The 16,924-nt window shown below is 40.4% G+C and overlaps 3 protein-coding genes across 7 annotated transcripts; 1 reads left to right on the top strand and 2 right to left on the bottom strand.

The window, feature by feature from the left end:
• Positions 1-221: 221 nt before the first annotated feature.
• On the top strand, positions 222-16,771 carry LOC144085264 (EEIG family member 2-like). 4 transcript variants are annotated; one of them, XM_077614335.1, is made up of 12 exons: positions 222-532; positions 7,247-7,412; positions 12,345-12,465; positions 12,715-12,744; positions 12,966-13,082; positions 13,464-13,510; positions 14,317-14,420; positions 14,875-14,955; positions 15,021-15,228; positions 15,332-15,468; positions 16,059-16,202; positions 16,282-16,771. In XM_077614335.1, exons 3-11 carry the CDS (start codon positions 12,403-12,405, stop codon positions 16,199-16,201), a joined length of 930 nt encoding a protein of 309 aa, XP_077470461.1. In that variant the 5' UTR covers positions 222-532; positions 7,247-7,412; positions 12,345-12,402; the 3' UTR covers position 16,202; positions 16,282-16,771. The 4 variants fall into 4 exon arrangements, with proteins under 4 accessions (XP_077470461.1, XP_077470462.1, XP_077470459.1 ...); XM_077614336.1 differs by lacking the exon at positions 222-532 and having other exon boundaries at positions 7,239-7,412; XM_077614333.1 differs by lacking the exons at positions 222-532; positions 7,247-7,412 and adding an exon at positions 11,054-11,322.
• On the bottom strand, positions 793-4,478 carry prkab2 (protein kinase, AMP-activated, beta 2 non-catalytic subunit). Of its 2 annotated transcripts, XM_077614338.1 has the most exons (8): positions 4,358-4,478; positions 3,526-3,697; positions 3,285-3,442; positions 3,097-3,190; positions 2,832-2,946; positions 2,375-2,508; positions 2,227-2,295; positions 793-1,600 (listed from the first exon to the last, which is right to left on the bottom strand). In XM_077614338.1, exons 2-8 carry the CDS (start codon positions 3,682-3,684, stop codon positions 1,523-1,525), a joined length of 807 nt encoding a protein of 268 aa, XP_077470464.1. In that variant the 5' UTR covers positions 3,685-3,697; positions 4,358-4,478; the 3' UTR covers positions 793-1,522. The 2 variants fall into 2 exon arrangements, with proteins under 2 accessions (XP_077470464.1, XP_077470463.1); XM_077614337.1 differs by lacking the exon at positions 4,358-4,478 and having other exon boundaries at positions 3,526-4,351.
• LOC144085262 (mitochondrial adenyl nucleotide antiporter SLC25A24-like) lies at positions 4,913-10,476 on the bottom strand. The gene is made up of 10 exons (XM_077614326.1): positions 9,872-10,476; positions 9,630-9,756; positions 8,755-8,842; positions 8,498-8,609; positions 7,285-7,443; positions 7,056-7,208; positions 6,859-6,966; positions 5,871-6,038; positions 5,640-5,790; positions 4,913-5,521 (listed from the first exon to the last, which is right to left on the bottom strand). Exons 1-10 carry the CDS (start codon positions 10,049-10,051, stop codon positions 5,340-5,342), a joined length of 1,428 nt encoding a protein of 475 aa, XP_077470452.1. The 5' UTR covers positions 10,052-10,476; the 3' UTR covers positions 4,913-5,339.
• Positions 16,772-16,924: the final 153 nt, after the last annotated feature.

Raw genomic sequence — 16,924 nt, 5'->3', positions numbered from 1 at the left:
CGTCGCTTTTCCATTTTTAGCAAGGAACAATACCTTATAATGCTAATTTACTGGATCCCACAATACACTAAACATCATGGTGACGTTATTTAATCTACCGATAAATGAGGCGATAAAAAAAAACTTTAAGTAAAAAACGTTAAGTTCCGCAAAAATGAAGACTTATTTTACGGCACCCCCTTTACCTATTGGAACAATTGGTATGCTCCGTTTGCGGAAGTGGTGCTGCCGTAAAACCTTTGACCCGCTAAAAACAAAGCTGCATCCACCAGCGGCGTATGCCAATTGTTACAATAATAAAGGGGTGTGCGAATATATCCCCGACTGCCCCCGTCTTTGCGCCAAGTGAGCATTTTATAAAGGATAGTTTTATAAAGTTTAAGCAGAAGACACCGGGCTTCGAGTGTTATTTTATGCCGGTTAATGTTTCAGTATTCCCCCATTCTCTCATAACGACGCCACCTGGTACTTATCAGCTGCACTTTTGCACCTGTTCAGCTTCCTGGTCAGCCACGACATCACAACAATTGCCGTAAGTTGACATTTGTTATTTCATAAAAAAATATTAAGGCATTAGATTATATGTGACGTTATGTATTGTTTTATTCACTGTTTTATTTTTATACTAAAGATAGAAATTCTCAGTTTAAAACGGGCAGTGTGACGTGTTGGTGTTGATAATTATAAAATACTGTACCGTTCTGTGGAAAAAAAAAAACTTTAATCATGAATCTTGAGCTTTAAGTGTGACAATGACATCAATTAAACAAAAAGAAAATAACCAAACAGACAAAAGGTCATAAAATTTTATTTTTCAACAAGTCCAACTTCTCAACTCAAACCTTCACAAATAGCTGTAAAATTCAAGTGACATTGTCCGAGTTCTACGCCTTTAATAGTGAATAAACATGTAACAGTACCATCCTGTTGAATAAATATCATTAACACCCTTTGGATAACTGCATAGATAAAATTGAAATTCACCATAGCACACGAACGGCAACCGTGAAAGGCAAACAATCACAGAAAAACACTCAGAATGACAAATTCTGACAGCATCAGCTTTCTTATTGCACTTCATGCTTTAGCAACTTTAGTCACTTTCTACATTTTTCCCCTGCTGCTTACTTTGGCACAGTAGAACTACTTGTAACTAGCGAGCCAAAATAGTCGTCCTCGTGAGGACACAATATATCTGACTTTAGAGCCGTACGTGTACTGAATATCACTCAAATCGTCTTTCCATCCTCTCTGAATATGCCCTTTGAAATATGTAAACACAGCAACATGCATATAAAGTCAAAGTGCAGCAAAACACTCAAGTTACACACGCAGTGATTCAGTCAAAGCCAGTGTAGTTGTGACCCAAACCCGGTTAACACGTTGCTACAACGTGCTTTCGATAGCCCTAAATGTAGAGGGGCGGTGCGGCACCGCTAAGCCGTAAACGTGATCCCAGTGCGAGAATTTGGCGAGGTGAAAAGCGTCGTGCCGCATTCCCCGAGCACTTGTGGTGGCAGGCTTAGATGGGCTTGTATAACAGCGAGGTCACGTATTTTTTCCTGTAGCGGTGGGTCGCGCTCAGCACCATCACGCCATCCTGCCATGCATAAAGTTGCATTTTAGGAGCAGCATCGCCGTCAAAGGCGCCCAAAAGTCACCCATTCCGATAATGAAAATGTCATTTACACACCAGTTCGATTTTCTGTACAGTGGTACCTCTACATACGAGCACCCCTACATACGAGCATTTCGAGATACAAGTAAAATTTCGAGCAAACAGAGTTTAAGTTTAGTGTAAGGTTAGATCAAACTTATTTTTCAGTGTGTCTGCATCGTAATCCAAGTTCATTAGATTTGTTTGTTCTATTACGATTCACCGGTGCAAAGAGTCCCCCCAGCCCATGTCCCTCTCTGTACCCTCCGCGAAATCCGTCTAATTTTAATTCTATTAAACACATTTTAGTAATATTAAACCACTAGTTATGTGTTACTTTGTTAATAGATGGCGATTAGAAGAAATAAAACATTTTTTTCCAATCCAATATCCTGTTTTTGGTGTTTTTTCAGAGGGTTGGAACAAATTATTTTGTTTTTAGTTCATTTCAATGGGAAACGTGCGTTCGAGTTACGAGAATATCGACATACGAGATCAGTCCCGGAACGAATTAAGCTCGTATCTCGAGATACCACTGTATTCTTATTTTGCCGTTTTTGCAGACTGACCTTTATAGAGAGCGCGTACAGATGGTTGAGCATGACATGGTTGGGTTCGGGCAGCAGGGCGGGGTCACACTGCCCAAATGGAAGGGATGCGCGCGTTATCACTCGGCAGACGCAGAAGACCAGTAAAGATAAAACGGCTGACGCTTACTGAAATATTGGTGTCCTTGTTGAGGATGACCTGAAGGAGGTGCGGGGGCAGGATGGGCGGGGCTTTAAAATGGCCCTCGGGTTTGAAGACGTATTGATTCTGCCCGTACGGGCCCGGTGGGGAGCTGGACAAATCTGCGTGACAAGCACCCACTTAGCAAAGTCCAAATCTGTTACCATGTTAACAATTCATATTTCAAGTGACTACCAAACAAGTCAATTAATCCATTTTCAAAATTAAATCAACTATTAGCAGTATTGGTTGATGTGTTGAAATGATTTACACCAAATTTCTTTGATTTTTAAATCTACTGGGTAAAAAAAATGACATTAGATTTTGCCTAATAGCAGGCTTTGAGTATGGCTGCTTAGGCAGAAATCTCCCGAAGAATGCTCCGGTAGTTTTGTTTTTGATTTGAAATTAAAATGGATTATCTGTTATATTGAGAAGAACGCACCTGAAGTGTCAGAGCACTCCAGCGAATCGACTTGCAGGGCATCGAACACCTCAAAGTCTGATTTCTTCACCTGAATCAGGTTGTTAATGGTGCCTAGCTGGCTCGTCACCACTGGCTGGAAAAGAAGAAAAAATACCAAATTTGCTCAAACTGACAATCATAGAAATTGATGAAACTTGAGTGTATCTCATATGACCCAACATATTCAAAATGGCAGTTAACATTTGGATTGATGCGCGTTACAATGTTCTAAAATGACACTTACCTCTGAGGGGTCGTGTACCCACTGCCCGTCCACAAAAAACTTGTACTGGTGTTCGCCTTCGGGCAAGTCCAGAATGGCTACAAAGTCATTGTGGCTTTGTGTTGGAAACACAAAAATACAATACAGTTGATTTTAAAGTTATTTTCATCTCCTCCAGGATACCAGCTGTAAAAAGAGAGATTTTTTACCTTTTATTGAGGGGTATTTTAGTGCTCCAGTTATTAAAAGAACCAGCTATGTAGACATCCTTCCCTCCTCCGGCCCACCGGATGACAGTCGGACGAGACTGTGGAACAGTTTTCACCAAGTCGTCCAGATCCGGAGGGAATTCTTTTTCTCCCGACACCTAAAAGACTCAAAACAAATAGGCCTAAATGAAGGAATGCTGTTTTTGTTGTTGTTGTTTGCTGTTTTTTTTCCCCGCTGTACCTTGGACTCTGGCCCGTGCGTGTTAAAAATGTTGGGATCGTCGGTGCTGTCCACCATCTTACTGCTTGGCTCGTGGTCCTTGTGACCCCCGCTGCTGTCGGATCGGTGGCTTTTGGCCCCGTGGCGGTCCGAAGACGCCCTCTCGCTCGTGTTGCCCATCCCGCCCGCCGCGCTGTACAAACCAGAGGTAGAACAGTCGGTGCGCATAATCAAATCTTTCAGCCATTTTACAATATCCTTCAAAGTAAATGGTGATTTTATTTTGCTTCTAGTATTTATCCACAAGTGTCTATGCCAGATATGTAAAGTGAAGCGAATCCATGAAATGATCCACAAGATGGCAGAAGTGATATTTATCTTGCATATCCACCTGTTGACATTCATACCACAGATTAATATCTTGTTGTTGTCAAAACAAACCGAGATTTGAATTTGAGTAAGTCATTTTTGTCACCAAAATGTAAACGACGTCATCATTTGTTTACAGTTAATACTTTTTTCCGTGGTTAGCAGTGATTTATCTCATGTAAATGATGCGCGTTTGCCAAGCTAAGGTTTGAAAACACTCCTAATTAATGAAGACAAGTTAGAGAAAGGAAAACAAAGATGTTGTATCCTTCGACTTGTAACCTCCACACATCACGTCGACGACATGATTGTGTATTTTTAGCTGCTACTTGTGGCGCGGCTAGCCTTAACCGCAGGCTGACACCACAAGCAGCCACCTTTAACAGTGCCTGTAAACGTCCGTGGTGTCATGATTAGTGCGAAAACATGAGAAAAGTTAGTTTTTTTGAAGAATATATGCAGGAATAACAGGCGTCAGACTCACCTCTCAATCAGTTAGTGTAGATCCCACTGCTGACTGCAACCGAGGACCCGCCTCCTCGTCCTCATAGACGTGTAGACAGAGATTCAATTTGAGCAATATAACTCTGTTGCTGGAAGTCGGCCATATTGGATGTGGCAGTGACAATTAGTATCAACATTGTCAATGTGTTTTTTTTTTCTTTTTTGTAACGTTTGACCCATGAATTTCAGACTCTTAAGGGCTCCAAAAATAAATTTTGTTTTGGCTTGAAATCAGTAGTTGATTTAATTTTAAAAAAAGCTAAATACTACTTTTGTCTTTATTATTATACCAAATGTGACTAATTGCAAATCATCTCAGAGCTAAATATTATAAATCTGCATTATCCCCATTGAATGATTGCTAATTAATTATTAATAGACCCCCCTCCCACTTCAAATGCATTGGACGACCATCACCGTCAATGGCAGCTCAAGATTTAAGATGACTCATTAAAATGGCCATATATTTAAAATACGTTTGCTAAATGCTACATTTTAATTCATTGTTATAAAGAATGTGATTAGTACTCATTACTACTTTTGAATTCATTTATTTTTATACAGACGGTAATTAATCAAAGTTAATCTTGCGCAATTAAAATTACCATGAGTCTAAAAAGTGAGGCTTTCTTCTGAAATGGCAAATTAGGACAACCTTTTTGGTTTTGTATTTTCACAGTTTTATGTTTGCATTCATGGACAATTCAGTTTCTGAACTCAAGTATTTTATGCACATTGTGTACATTTGAGTGTCTTTCTGAGCAGCGGGAAGACAAAGAATCATGCTTGAAGTCCTATAAATAATTCATATTTGCATTCATAACAGACCATCCTTAGTGCAGTACAGTACATTAGTCAAACTGCAGGGCTCCAGTGTAAACTTTTGGAAGTCACGCCAAACCATGCCAGTCGTCTCAGGTCGTCCAGCTTGGACAGCAACCGTCCACATGCTTTGCTCAGTGTCATTTGCTCATTCCCAAACCAATCTTCATGTACTCGTAAACGACGTAGCTGATGCTGACGGCTGGAATGACTTTCATGAAGTTGGGCAGGATGCCTCGGTAGAGTCCAAAAAATCCATCTTTTGCTGTAATATTCTTTAATAGGGACGTCATGCTGGGTTGGTCGGATGCATTCTGAGACGCTGAAGAGAAAGAATTAAGTATTTGCGCTCCATTTTAAATCCACCCCGAAGCTGAATATCCCAATTTTTTTCCATTTCCAACAAATGACCCTCATTTTTAATAAATGCTTGAGTTTACCTCTTGCTTGCATGCGCGTGCGGACGAGTGCAAGCGGATAACTGGCCAGCATCCCGCATGTACTTGATATGGTCCCGCATCCCAGCAACACAAGAAGTCCTGGATTAGCCGAATCTTTGGGATGGTACGACAGCCACGTGTTCTTCAGAGTCTGCAAAAAGAAAAATAAGACACAGAAGGTTGACAGGAGGAAATTGTTGACAAACATGATGTGCTCGGCGGTCTACATACTTCGTAGACCGCGAGGTCTATCCCAGCATATGGAATAATTCCAAGTAGGTTAGGAATGTAGCCCTTATAAAAGGCCTTGACGCCCTCTTTTTGCAGGATTGTCTTGGCGCAGTTAAACATTCCGGAATATTGGCCAGTTTTCCTCAGTGTGAGTCGAGTCTTTAATACCTTTTTAGAGGAAACAAAGCACACATGAGAAACTTTTTCAAACTACCACTACACATAATCTTCCAATACTGGACCTACCGTATTTTCACGACTATAAGGCGCACATAAAAGTCTTGAATTTTCTCCAAAATAGACAGGGCGCCTTATAATCCAGTGCGCTTTATATATGGACCAATACTAAAATTCTTATCACGATAAAATAAAATAAATCAGTCGATAGGGTACACCATCCTCTACAGCTCTCACAACTACGGCAAGCAGCCCCCGACTCTACTATTTTCCAGTAGAAAAAGTACTGCGCAGTGACTGCTGGGATATATAGTTCTTTGGTCAATACACCCAATGGATTGTGGCCTGGCGATCGGCATCAACACAGCTTTACGAAGCATGGACGCTAGCTACTAGCTAGCTACTATTTGCGAATGGATTGTCGCCTGGCGATCGGCATCAACACAGCTTCACGAAGCAACTTTGATGGATTTGTGGGTGATGATGACGTAAGTATGTAGTAAAATGTCTAAATAAAGTGCAACCGAACTCAGTTTTGCTTCCGTTGCCTTTTTAAAAACGTGTTTTTAGCATGTGGGTGTAGTGTGTATGTTTAACCTGCTGTATGTTTTGCCATGCCTGGCTGCGTCTATAAAAACGGTGCGTCTTTTGTGTGTGTAAAATACAGAAATAGTACTCGTTATTGACACTGCGGCTAAAAATACGATGCGCCGTATAGTCGTGAAAACACGGTATTATACACTGTAGACTTGAAGTGTAAATATTTATTTAGGATAAAAATGTAAAAGCATAACAAAAACATCATTTTTACCTCCATAGGGTAGATGGCCGTCTGTGCCGTCGCTCCAGCCAGCGAACCAGACAAAAACCTTTTGTGTGTCGGAATCTTTTGGCCCTCTGACGTTAACAACTTCTTAAACTGAAAAAAAAAAACAAAACAAAAAAAAACGTCCTTGCAATTATTACCATAATGTTGAATCCCAACGAGGCTTTGCAAAGGATGCCCACCTGCTCATACGCCATGAACTTGATAGCCGTCTCGGGTGCGATCTTTAGAACGTTGATGCCGTTGCCTCTCCACAGTGACGTCACGCCTCCTTCTGCAACCATTTGCTTGAAACCCTTGAACAGGCTTATTTTGTTGCTTTTACTGGAGTGAACCTGTCATAAAAATTCAAACTTTTGTCAATGTTTTTCAGGGAAACTGAGGAAAAACTTTTCATCAAAGCAGATTTGCCTGCATGAAAACTTTTAATCTATCCAGAGGGGCCGTCCCCGTACGAGAGACGGAGCCAGCCACGGCGCCCGCCACCAGTTGCTTCCACCACCCGCCTGAGCTCTTCTCGTCCTCGGTGAACTCGTCAGGTATGGCAAGGCTGTCACCGATGTCTAGCACCTGAAGAGCACATCACCCACATTACTTCTTTACAACTAAAACGTTCAAAAGTTGCAATAACTTCCTTTTTTGGTGTTGTCACAAAGTGGCTACCGATGACCAAACCTGTAGTAAAATTAAGTACACATTGTAAACCATAATCTAAACAATAATTCTATTTATGGGCTGACTATCAACTTTGAAAATGGAAAAATCTCGGTTTAACCGTGGGGAACGGTACTCGGTCGTTTGGTCGCCGGTCTTTTGGTTGCCCGTTGTTTGGGTCCGGGTGACCAAAAGACCGGCGACCAAAAGACGGCGACCAAACGACCGCATATGGAACCGTGTTAGAAATATTAGGAAAAAATTCTAAATACATAAAATAAAAAAACCTTACTTTAATGTCTATTCAAATCTTAGGGACATATCATGTATAATTAGAATGAAAATCTATACAGTATGCTTTCCAACTCTTAAATTACACCTCAAACTTAAAGTTAGATATGATAATTAGCGATGTTTTAATTCGGAGCTCACGGGTAAATTCCACACTGAATAAAGATAAACAACCCACGTTCGAGCTGGCTGAACTCGACAGAATTTTAAGACGAATGAGCCTTGTTTTGCCAAAAGCAAAAGCTGTGTGTCTGCTAGTTGCGTGCGTGGAGCAGAGGTCATTTCAAGTCATGTGGTCTAGGGATGAAGAAAATGTACGCTTTCTCGTCTTTTGTATAAACTGACATAGAACTCTCTCTCTCTCAAATAATGTAAAAAGATTTCAACAAATGGCCAAGCAGTTAAAGACTGAAAGCTGCATACCGTAAATATAGTTACAAACTCCCCACTTAATTTGGATTAAGACCCAGCGGCAGTGCTACAGCAGGCCTGACCTAATTATTTCCGACAGCCGGTCTTTCAACGCGACGGCCCAAACCGTTAGTGAGCAAAAAACAATCCATAAAATCCATGGCAGGACGACTATTGGACGACACGTGACTCGATGAGACTGCTAGTTGACGGGCGGTGTCGCATTCCCGAGCAATTTGATTAAGGCGCGCGTGGAAACGAGTGTTACCGAAGAGTGTTTCCAGTAGCGGATGATCTCCTGAAGGTTGTGAGCCGGGTGAAACAGGAAGTGTTCCCTCCATTCGTTCCAGTCCACCATCATTGTTCCGTCAATGTCCATGCTGGAGGAAACAAACGCACAGATACTAATCAGTTATCACGGCTTTCGTGCTTCCGCTTGCACGATTTAAAGCGTCAAAGCGTTGACGGGGATAGACGTCCAATCCCTTTTGACGGCCAGCGAGTGGTCGCTGTGGGTGAACAAACCTCTGCAGGATTTTCAGGGCATCCACTTTGCTGATTTCCAAGCCCAGTTCTGAAAGGGACTGTTGTATCTCAGTGGCATCAATACGCCCTGATGTGAAGACAACAGTCAATAAATATTTTGATACGCAATAGTTTTACATCCAAACGATAAACATGTCATCAAAAAAAAAAATCAAACAATCTGACTGAGGCAGCTGGTCTGTGAATTCTAAGCTTGTAGACATGAGAGCAAAGTACCAGCAGGGGGCAGCATTGCACGAATTTGACATCGAAACAATTTGCGCTTACACTCACATTAGAAATGTAGCATGAGAAAATGGTGGTACTTAACATATGTTCAATAATGTGGCTCAGTTTATCTTTCTACCGTGAATTTAAGTGAGTTTGTTGCTAGGAAACATCAAATCCATTTGACAATGCAAAACCACATTTTGCATGGGTTACAACTCTATTATTTATAAATATGACAATGGAGATGCTGCACTCTTGAACATCTAAAGCAAGAAAAAAAATGGGAAAGAATTCCACCTACAAAGCTTCAACAATTACTGGACTCAGATCGTAAACGAATATTGAATATAATTAAAAGGTGATGTCACATATTGGTAAACATGACGCCCGTTCAAGCTTGTTTGGAACATGTTGCTTCCATAAATTTATAGGTTAATGGTTATTTTCAAAAAACAATAGTTTTCCATTTTTAACTTTAAATACCTCGCCTTTGTAGTGTTTTCAACTAAATATTGAACATGATTGGATTGCATATGTTTTCTTTCAAGCTCAAGACAATTCCTCAGAATTGAAGACTTTCCAATCACTTGACCTAAGATAGATTTTTTGGGGGGCAGTTTTTTGACCTGTGAAGCAAACCCTACCGTCGTTGTTTCGGTCCAGACTCTTGAAGGTCAGCCGCAGTTTCTTCTCGTGCTCCTTCAAGTATTTGGTGAACTCGTGGAAGTCCAAACTGCCGTCCTTGTTCTGGTCACCACTCATTACAATATTCTGCAAACAGACGATCACAAACACTGGAGCACTTTTTTGGGGGAGGGGGGCGTACATACACACGCAAATCCAGTCGAACCGGGCTCCAAACCACCCCCCGGCCGTGTTGGACTACCTGAGCGGCACCTTGTCGGAACACTCCCATCGCTTTGAGGCCCGTTCGCAGTTCGGCGACGTCCACTCTGCCGTCTTTATTAGCATCGAGCCTCTCAAATAAGTCCTGGTAGGAACGCTCACTGTCGGCATCCCAGCACCGGGCTACCGGGAGGAAACGTCTCGGTACCGTCCAAATCATGCCTGGATCTTGCGCAAGTGCGTGCCCAAATCGGGGGTTTTAAGCCATGTTAGAAGAAACCCAAGACATTTCTACTACACCCCCAAAAAGCTACCGCTAAAAGCTATTTTTATTAAGCAAACGCTCCAAGGCTTTCCTTGGGAGAACTGCAATGTAGTGCAAGGGCGGAGCTACTAAAGCTGCAGCGACGCTATTCGCAGCATTATCTGCGGAAAAACAAGCTACGACCCAACATATAAAGCGCGGCGACACATACGAGCCGTGGACATGTACGTTGAAGCATTGTATCCCGAAGCGGAACTTGTTCCGAGTTTCAAGCGTGAGCTGTGCGGAGTGAAAACGAAGCAGGAAATGCTGGGTCTAATCTCTCCATCCATCAGCGGACGTGTCGTTTGAAACAAGCAGTGTGGAGTTTCCTTGGGTGTAATTCGGAAAATGACCACTCGGAGGTGCGGTTTCTTCATATACATCTGTGGTTCGAAATGAGTGTTTTTGTTGTGGATTGTCCATGGCAACGGTTTGTAATGCGACAAGTGAGCGCTCGAGGGCGCTGTTTCTACATATACAACGGTGGTTCGAAATGAGTGTTTTTGTTGTGGATTTTCCATAGCAACGGTTTGTTTCCTCAAATGGTACAAAGAAACATATACTACGTATTTTGAAAAAGTGATTCACAAGTGTGACGGTTTTATTTGGTGGAATCCTGATGATCACAGTGTAAAAATTCAAATGTTTTGTAGCAGATTGTTGTTGTTTTTTAAATCCGAAAAAAAAATGCAGATTCCGTACTGTACGAGTTGAATTAATTACATAGCAGTTGACGTGTAAATATAATGCAATGGGCACGAATTAGTCAAGTCATTCACTGCTTCACTTTTCGTAAAAGACTATAATAATAGTTTTTTTTAAAGTAAACTAGCCAGTTTTGAATGAATACGGACAAATGAAGTCTGTTGTTGCACAGCCAATGAAATTATGAAGCGTCATAAGTAGTCCGGAAGTACTTGGGTGGGAAGGACGGACGGAAGGAAGAAACTAAGCCATGAAGTTTGAAAAAGTTTCCCACAGCACTCGGTGGAAGGCGTTCTGGTCCAGTCTCGGTCGCTATCTGCGACTCCACGCAGCATGTCGTTCATTGTTATGAAAAAGAAGAGATTTCAATTTAAAGTGGATTTCCACTTGGAGGAGTTGTCGTCGGTCCCCTTTGTCAACGGCGTTTTATTTTGTAAAGTTCGCCTCGTACATGGTGCCTTCGTGCAAGAGTCTTCTCGGTAAGTAAGGGACTATTTTTAGTTACTCTGTAAAAATATTTAAATTTCGATTTTGGAAGGGTTGACGTAAACATTGAATTGACCCTTTAACTTTTGGCATTGTCTCACAATCGAGTGTAAATTTCAAAGTTGGTATCACAATGAAGAGGATTGATGTTTTTGCTTATTAATGATATAATTTAACTTTAGTTTCTTATTAGTAGCTTCTCAACAGTTGTTTATTAGTTGTTTATTAGCGAGACTACTTACAAATAACACAAAGTACAATGGAGTTTTTTTTAAAACTTTTTAAACTTTATTCAATGAGGGCACTCAAGTTTGTTTACTAATTGTGCTAGGTATTCATTTAAAATGTAGCTTTGTACACGGGGTAAAAGTACTTGACAATGTTTATTTTACAAATAAGTAGCGTATATATTGTACAAAAAGTACAGTAACTTGTATTTGAACTGTACTATTTCAAGCCAGTATATTGGTAATGTTATGTTACTTCTCAGCTAGAAAAAACTAAGCCAAACTTATTTTTTTACTATCGGTTCAGTAATTTCTGTTGTAGACTTAATAGATAGATAAGTCAAAACTATTCTGGAGTAAAAAAAATTGTCACTGTTTTGTCAACATAATGTTAACTACTTAGCAGATTGTTATAATATGTTGAGTATTATTGTTTCATTCTCAATCTATGGTACTGTAGTAGACCCATTTAGTCCTATAATCTGCATATAAAAGTTTAATGTACACATTTTAATCTGAATAACTGCATAGTAATAACAAAAGCAACAGTAGTCATAACTTCCTTCCATTAAGAGAAAAAAAAAACATTGCACTGCGTCACTGAGGAAAAACGAGCTGTTTGTCGTTAATACCTCACCATAGTAACAATTTGCTCAAATAAACCATAGTCGTGTAAACACGACTTTCAAAGCTTCTCTTGGCTCTAAACCCGTTATTAAATTCAGCCCAGTTGTTTTCATTTGAATTCCCTTTTCAACCACGACTAAGTATACCGTTTGTACTTCCAGGGAACCCGTCCAAGCCAACTGTGTCCGCTGGAGGAAGAGATTCTCCTTCGTGTGTAAAATGAGCGCCAATGCTCGGACAGGTGTTTTGGACCCGTGTGTGTTTCGGGTGTCGGTCCGCAAGGTACGTGATGGGTTTTAGAACATGACAAAAATGCCTGTATGGAGCAGACCCCCCTCTACCGCCAAAACAAAGCTTTTAATGGCAGCCAATGAGTTAATAAGGCTCGCGAACATAACCGAGTTTGACACCCCTACTCTAGAGGGGAGTGAAAGTCTTGAAAAAAGGGGAAAATGTGTTGCATAACAATCTAGTCTATGTCAATTTGTAACCAGCAGGCACAAACTATTTTTTCTGTTTTTGTCTTTCCAGGAATTGAAGGGTGGGAAAGCATTTGCAAAGGTACTTCTTTACTTCCTTCCAAAAATCAATAATCCATTGAAACCATCTTATCATTACTTTTATATGAGAGCATTTGACAGAAGGACTTTGGTGTACTATTAACCCCGACTGGTTTTATGTTTGCATTTGGCTTACTGATTGAAATACTGTAATTTGGAATTATGTTAACAAGTAACTACTCTTCTCCCTCACTATTTTGATTATTATTACATCATGTGCAGCTGGGCTTTGCTGATTTAAACCTGTCCGAGTTTGCTGGGTCAGGCAGCACTACAAGAAGATGTCTTCTGGAGGGTTATGACACCAACAAAACCAGACAAGACAATTCTATTCTCAAGGTACCTGCCAAGTGTATTTGATGAATTCGATTTGTCGTTTTAAGTGCTTCGTGTGATGATTAAAACGTGATGGAAAATAATCCTAATGACATTAACAGTAGAGTTGCTTTACAGATCTATTGGGAAAAACATACTCTTCATCATCATGTGCAAATTAATGATTTCCAGAGCGCAACTACACTCCGCTCTGGTTAAAAAAAAGTAAAAGTTACATTTTGAAGAGAGACAAAATGGAACATCACTCTGACCATGCATCCTGTAAATGGATAAAACTACCTCAAATGCATTTAAGTCATGGGCGGCAAAATTTTCGTTAGCCAGAAGAAGAAAAATACAGTAATTTATTTGTCATCCAGTAACTAAAGCTAATATTTTTTACAGGTTGTCATCACAACACAACTTATGTCCGGAGACCCCTGTTTTAAAACGTAAGGACGTCTTTTTTTTTTACACTGCATTTATGTAATCATGTATTTTTAATTTTTAGCTATTAACTTTTTTCATAAATACAAAAGGGGTAATCTTTCTTTTTATCTTAGGGAGTGAATTAAAAAAAACAGGAATTTATTTTCTCACTATGCTGACGTACTTGCTCTTTTGTGATGTAAAAATTCCACGTGAGAGATAAAAGTAAAATTGTGATCTCAGAAATGATCTGCGTCCGATCAGTCATGCTCTCTTACAACAGCTGTTAAGCGATAAGATCGGCCCCACGCAAGTCAAGCCCTGTTTGAATGTCAGACAGTTTATAGCAAAGGATGTGACGTAACAGCTCACGCCTAGCAAAGCTTGCGACATGCAGCTTTAAAAAAAAAAATGGATGCCTAAATTGTAATTTTATAAGCAGCCCAGTCAGTAAATGTTACTCACTTAATGTGATGGATTTTTAGTGCAGCACCATAGAAATATGATTCTTGACTGTGCTTCCCCACCCGCCTCATTCATGAGTTTATATGGAATTAAGTAACAGATGTGAGTCATTGTCTGCTTTTAAGGCTGGCAAATTGAATGAACTCATGAATCACCTTAAAACTAAAAAAAACAGTGACTCCTGGTGTTGTCAATCGACACTCCACCCTCAACTTATTTTTACTTGGTTATTCTGAAATGTTACTTAAAATATGGCCCCTTAGGATTAGTAAGGTTTTTATGAGAGCGGCGTGACTCGCTGTCAAGAGGCAAAACAAAAGTAGTATTTTAATCCATCTTAAAAAGAATACTTTTCCCCCTGCAGACCACCATCTACAGCTATGACACTGGGTATACCACAGACTGCTTCTGAGTGTCTACTCGAGGAGCGGAAAGGAGGAGACATGTCCACATCCAACTCGGCAACTGGTACAGCCACACGGCCTCAAATAGGCCGTTTAACTAAAAACCAACTTGCAGCATCCCGTCAGAGTTGCCAAATATTTCGAATCTTTTGTAGTTTACGACACCAGTCCTTACCAAACTACTAAATATGCCTCTTGTATCAAAACCAAGAAAATTTTAAAAATCAAGGCAATTTACATGAAAAAATATTAATAACATAGTTGCACATTTTGGACTATCACTGAAAAGCAGGGTAAAAAAATCACTGTAAATACACTGGAAAATATGTTAAAAGTATTGCTTTAACAACAATAGGTTTGTGCACTTTGAAATACTTTAGATAGAGAGGCTATTAGTTTTTATATTGTATGATGTGTTGCAGTTCACCAAAAAGCAATATAAACTAGATAAAGAATTTATGATGTAGCAACACTAATTAATTATGGCGGTACACTTAAATTCATTTTGCTGTCTCCAGGGACTCCAATTCCTGAGAAAAGGCTTGCTGGGGGCCACACGAGAACATCAAGCTACACCAGTCAACAATCCAAAGTCTCAGGTACATATTGGCTTCCATTCTCCACCTGAGAAATCCTCTACTCATCACATTAATGTCATCTGCAGGCTACAGCTCCAATAACTCCAGTTCACCAGATCTAAGCCATCGAAGGAACGCGTCAGGAGGTTCTTCCTCGATAGGAATCGACAGCATCCCGCAACCCAACGAGCAGCAGACAGACCGATTAGAAAAGGAGAGCCGGTCCTCTCCCCCAAACACTGAAAAGTGCCATCATACAACAGAACACAACTCCACACCTGCCAAGGCTTCAAGGTAACATCAGTTAGCCAACACGCTGATAAGGTACAAAAGCTCTCGTGGATGATCCACCGGAAATATTTTCTGCCCCACCTTTGCTCTCTCGTCTATGAATTAGACATCCGGTCAAGCAGAACTCAGTGGAGAATCAGCTGATGCGCGTAAACGCCACGAGAGTGAACGCGGACGACATCATTGACAAAATTCTGCAGGGCCAGGATTTCAGTCACAGTATCTTGGATTCCAGTACAGAAGGTGAGTACTTTAAACTGGGAAGACGGCCAGCCGGCATCCTGTCTATGGGATCGTATTACGCTAAAGGAACACGGGGTCTGAGTGCACTCACATGAAATTATGACTATTGGCGTGTAGTGATCAGGTAGAAGCTCATAACGTAACATCATACCTGTCAACCTCTGCCGATAACTGCCCTTATAAATGATTATGATTCCCCTTACAAACCCCCAAAAAAACGTACGACGTACGGTGTTTGTAAGGTTTTTTTGGGGTACGACGTACAGTGTTTGTAAGGTTTTTTTGGGGTTTGTAAGGGGAATCATAATCATTTATAAGGGCAGTTATCGGCAGAGGTTGACAGGTATGTAACATTGAAGCTACATTTTTAAATCATTAATTGAACTTGATTCCCATAACCACTTTTGTATTCCCGTAATCAATGTGATAACTGCTGATGTTTAAATACAGAATATTATTATTATTTTTACTTTGTTTTGAGATAGGCAGATACTGATGTGACCTATATCTGATATGAAGTCATTTTTAACATCTTAAGTTATTGAGGATGTCTAGATTGTAATGCATTTGCATATGTACGTTTCTAACAGAGGAAGGACTCCGCTTGTTTGTTGGTCCAGGCGGGAGCACAGCTTTGGGAAGCCAGCACACTCGGTGGGTTTCATTATGTAATCGGAATGTGTGTACCCTACTCTATGAATTCGGTCCAATTATACTCACTCTCAACAGATAATGTAAAGCATTCTTAACCCTATTATAAGCACTACATTAGTGTCCTCCGGAATGTTAAATATGTGTGGGGTTTACTTTCAGGGTCGCATCAGGAGCATTTGAGCAGGTGGTCATCAAGCAGTAAGCCTTCGAAAGCATGGGACTGTTGTGAGGGGTGCCGTATTACTCGTATTTGGGCCACCTTGGAAGTGGCAACAGAAACTGCAGTACTGTACAGTACAGGAATTATCTACAGTATCTGTAGAACGGGAAGACCAAGGTGTACAAGGTTCTGGTAATTGAGCAGGCATCAGTCATCCTGGAATCTTTGTACATTTTGACAAAAGGTTATTATTATCGGAAATGAAAAAAATATTCCGTCTTACTTTTAATATTCGTGCATATAAAATGTTTGAGTGTTTGGTTAAACTAGAGTGTTTTAATACCCAGCTCATGATATTTCACACATTTTATTTTTTTACATTTGTATACTGTCCCTAACTACTGCAAAGCCTATTTATGAAAGTCAATGTTGTAAGAAACAGGACTGTTATATGGAGACTATATTCAAGAAAAATAATGTCACAAGTAATTGCTGTCTTGTAACAATGCACTAATTCTTTTGTAATACTAAACCACCCAATTATTTTATTTAAAGACTATATTCTGTGCCCTACGACTCACTGGGGACCGTCTTTTGCCCAGAGTCAGGTGGAATAGGCTCCAGCACCCCGCAACCCTGACA

The sequence above is a fragment of the Stigmatopora argus genome, chromosome 12, assembly GCF_051989625.1.
Source record: "Stigmatopora argus isolate UIUO_Sarg chromosome 12, RoL_Sarg_1.0, whole genome shotgun sequence".
Classification (NCBI taxonomy): Eukaryota; Metazoa; Chordata; class Actinopteri; order Syngnathiformes; family Syngnathidae; genus Stigmatopora; species Stigmatopora argus.
This window is presented reverse-complemented; position numbering and strand designations above follow the sequence as displayed.

Bases quoted from the DNA above. Each gene is read 5' to 3' on its own strand.
- prkab2 (XM_077614337.1), bottom strand. From the start codon at position 3,909: ATGAATGTCAACAGGTGGATATGCAAGATAAATATCACTTCTGCCATC. The intron at 2,296-2,374 runs GTAAGCGTCAGC...CCATTTGGGCAG, and splicing joins ACAAGGACACCAATATTTCA to TGTGACCCCGCCCTGCTGCC. The intron at 1,601-2,226 runs GTCAGTCTGCAA...TATGCATGGCAG, and splicing joins TGTACGCGCTCTCTATAAAG to GATGGCGTGATGGTGCTGAG.
- LOC144085264 (XM_077614333.1), top strand. From the start codon at position 11,177: ATGTCGTTCATTGTTATGAAAAAGAAGAGATTTCAATTTAAAGTGGAT. The intron at 12,745-12,965 runs GTACTTCTTTAC...CATCATGTGCAG, and splicing joins GTGGGAAAGCATTTGCAAAG to CTGGGCTTTGCTGATTTAAA. The intron at 13,511-14,316 runs GTAAGGACGTCT...TTCCCCCTGCAG, and splicing joins GGAGACCCCTGTTTTAAAAC to ACCACCATCTACAGCTATGA.
- LOC144085262 (XM_077614326.1), bottom strand. From the start codon at position 10,051: ATGATTTGGACGGTACCGAGACGTTTCCTCCCGGTAGCCCGGTGCTGG. The intron at 6,039-6,858 runs GTAAAAATGATG...TCCTCTAAAAAG, and splicing joins CGGCCATCTACCCTATGGAG to GTATTAAAGACTCGACTCAC. The intron at 5,791-5,870 runs GTATGTAGACCG...TTCTTTTTGCAG, and splicing joins TAGACCTCGCGGTCTACGAA to ACTCTGAAGAACACGTGGCT.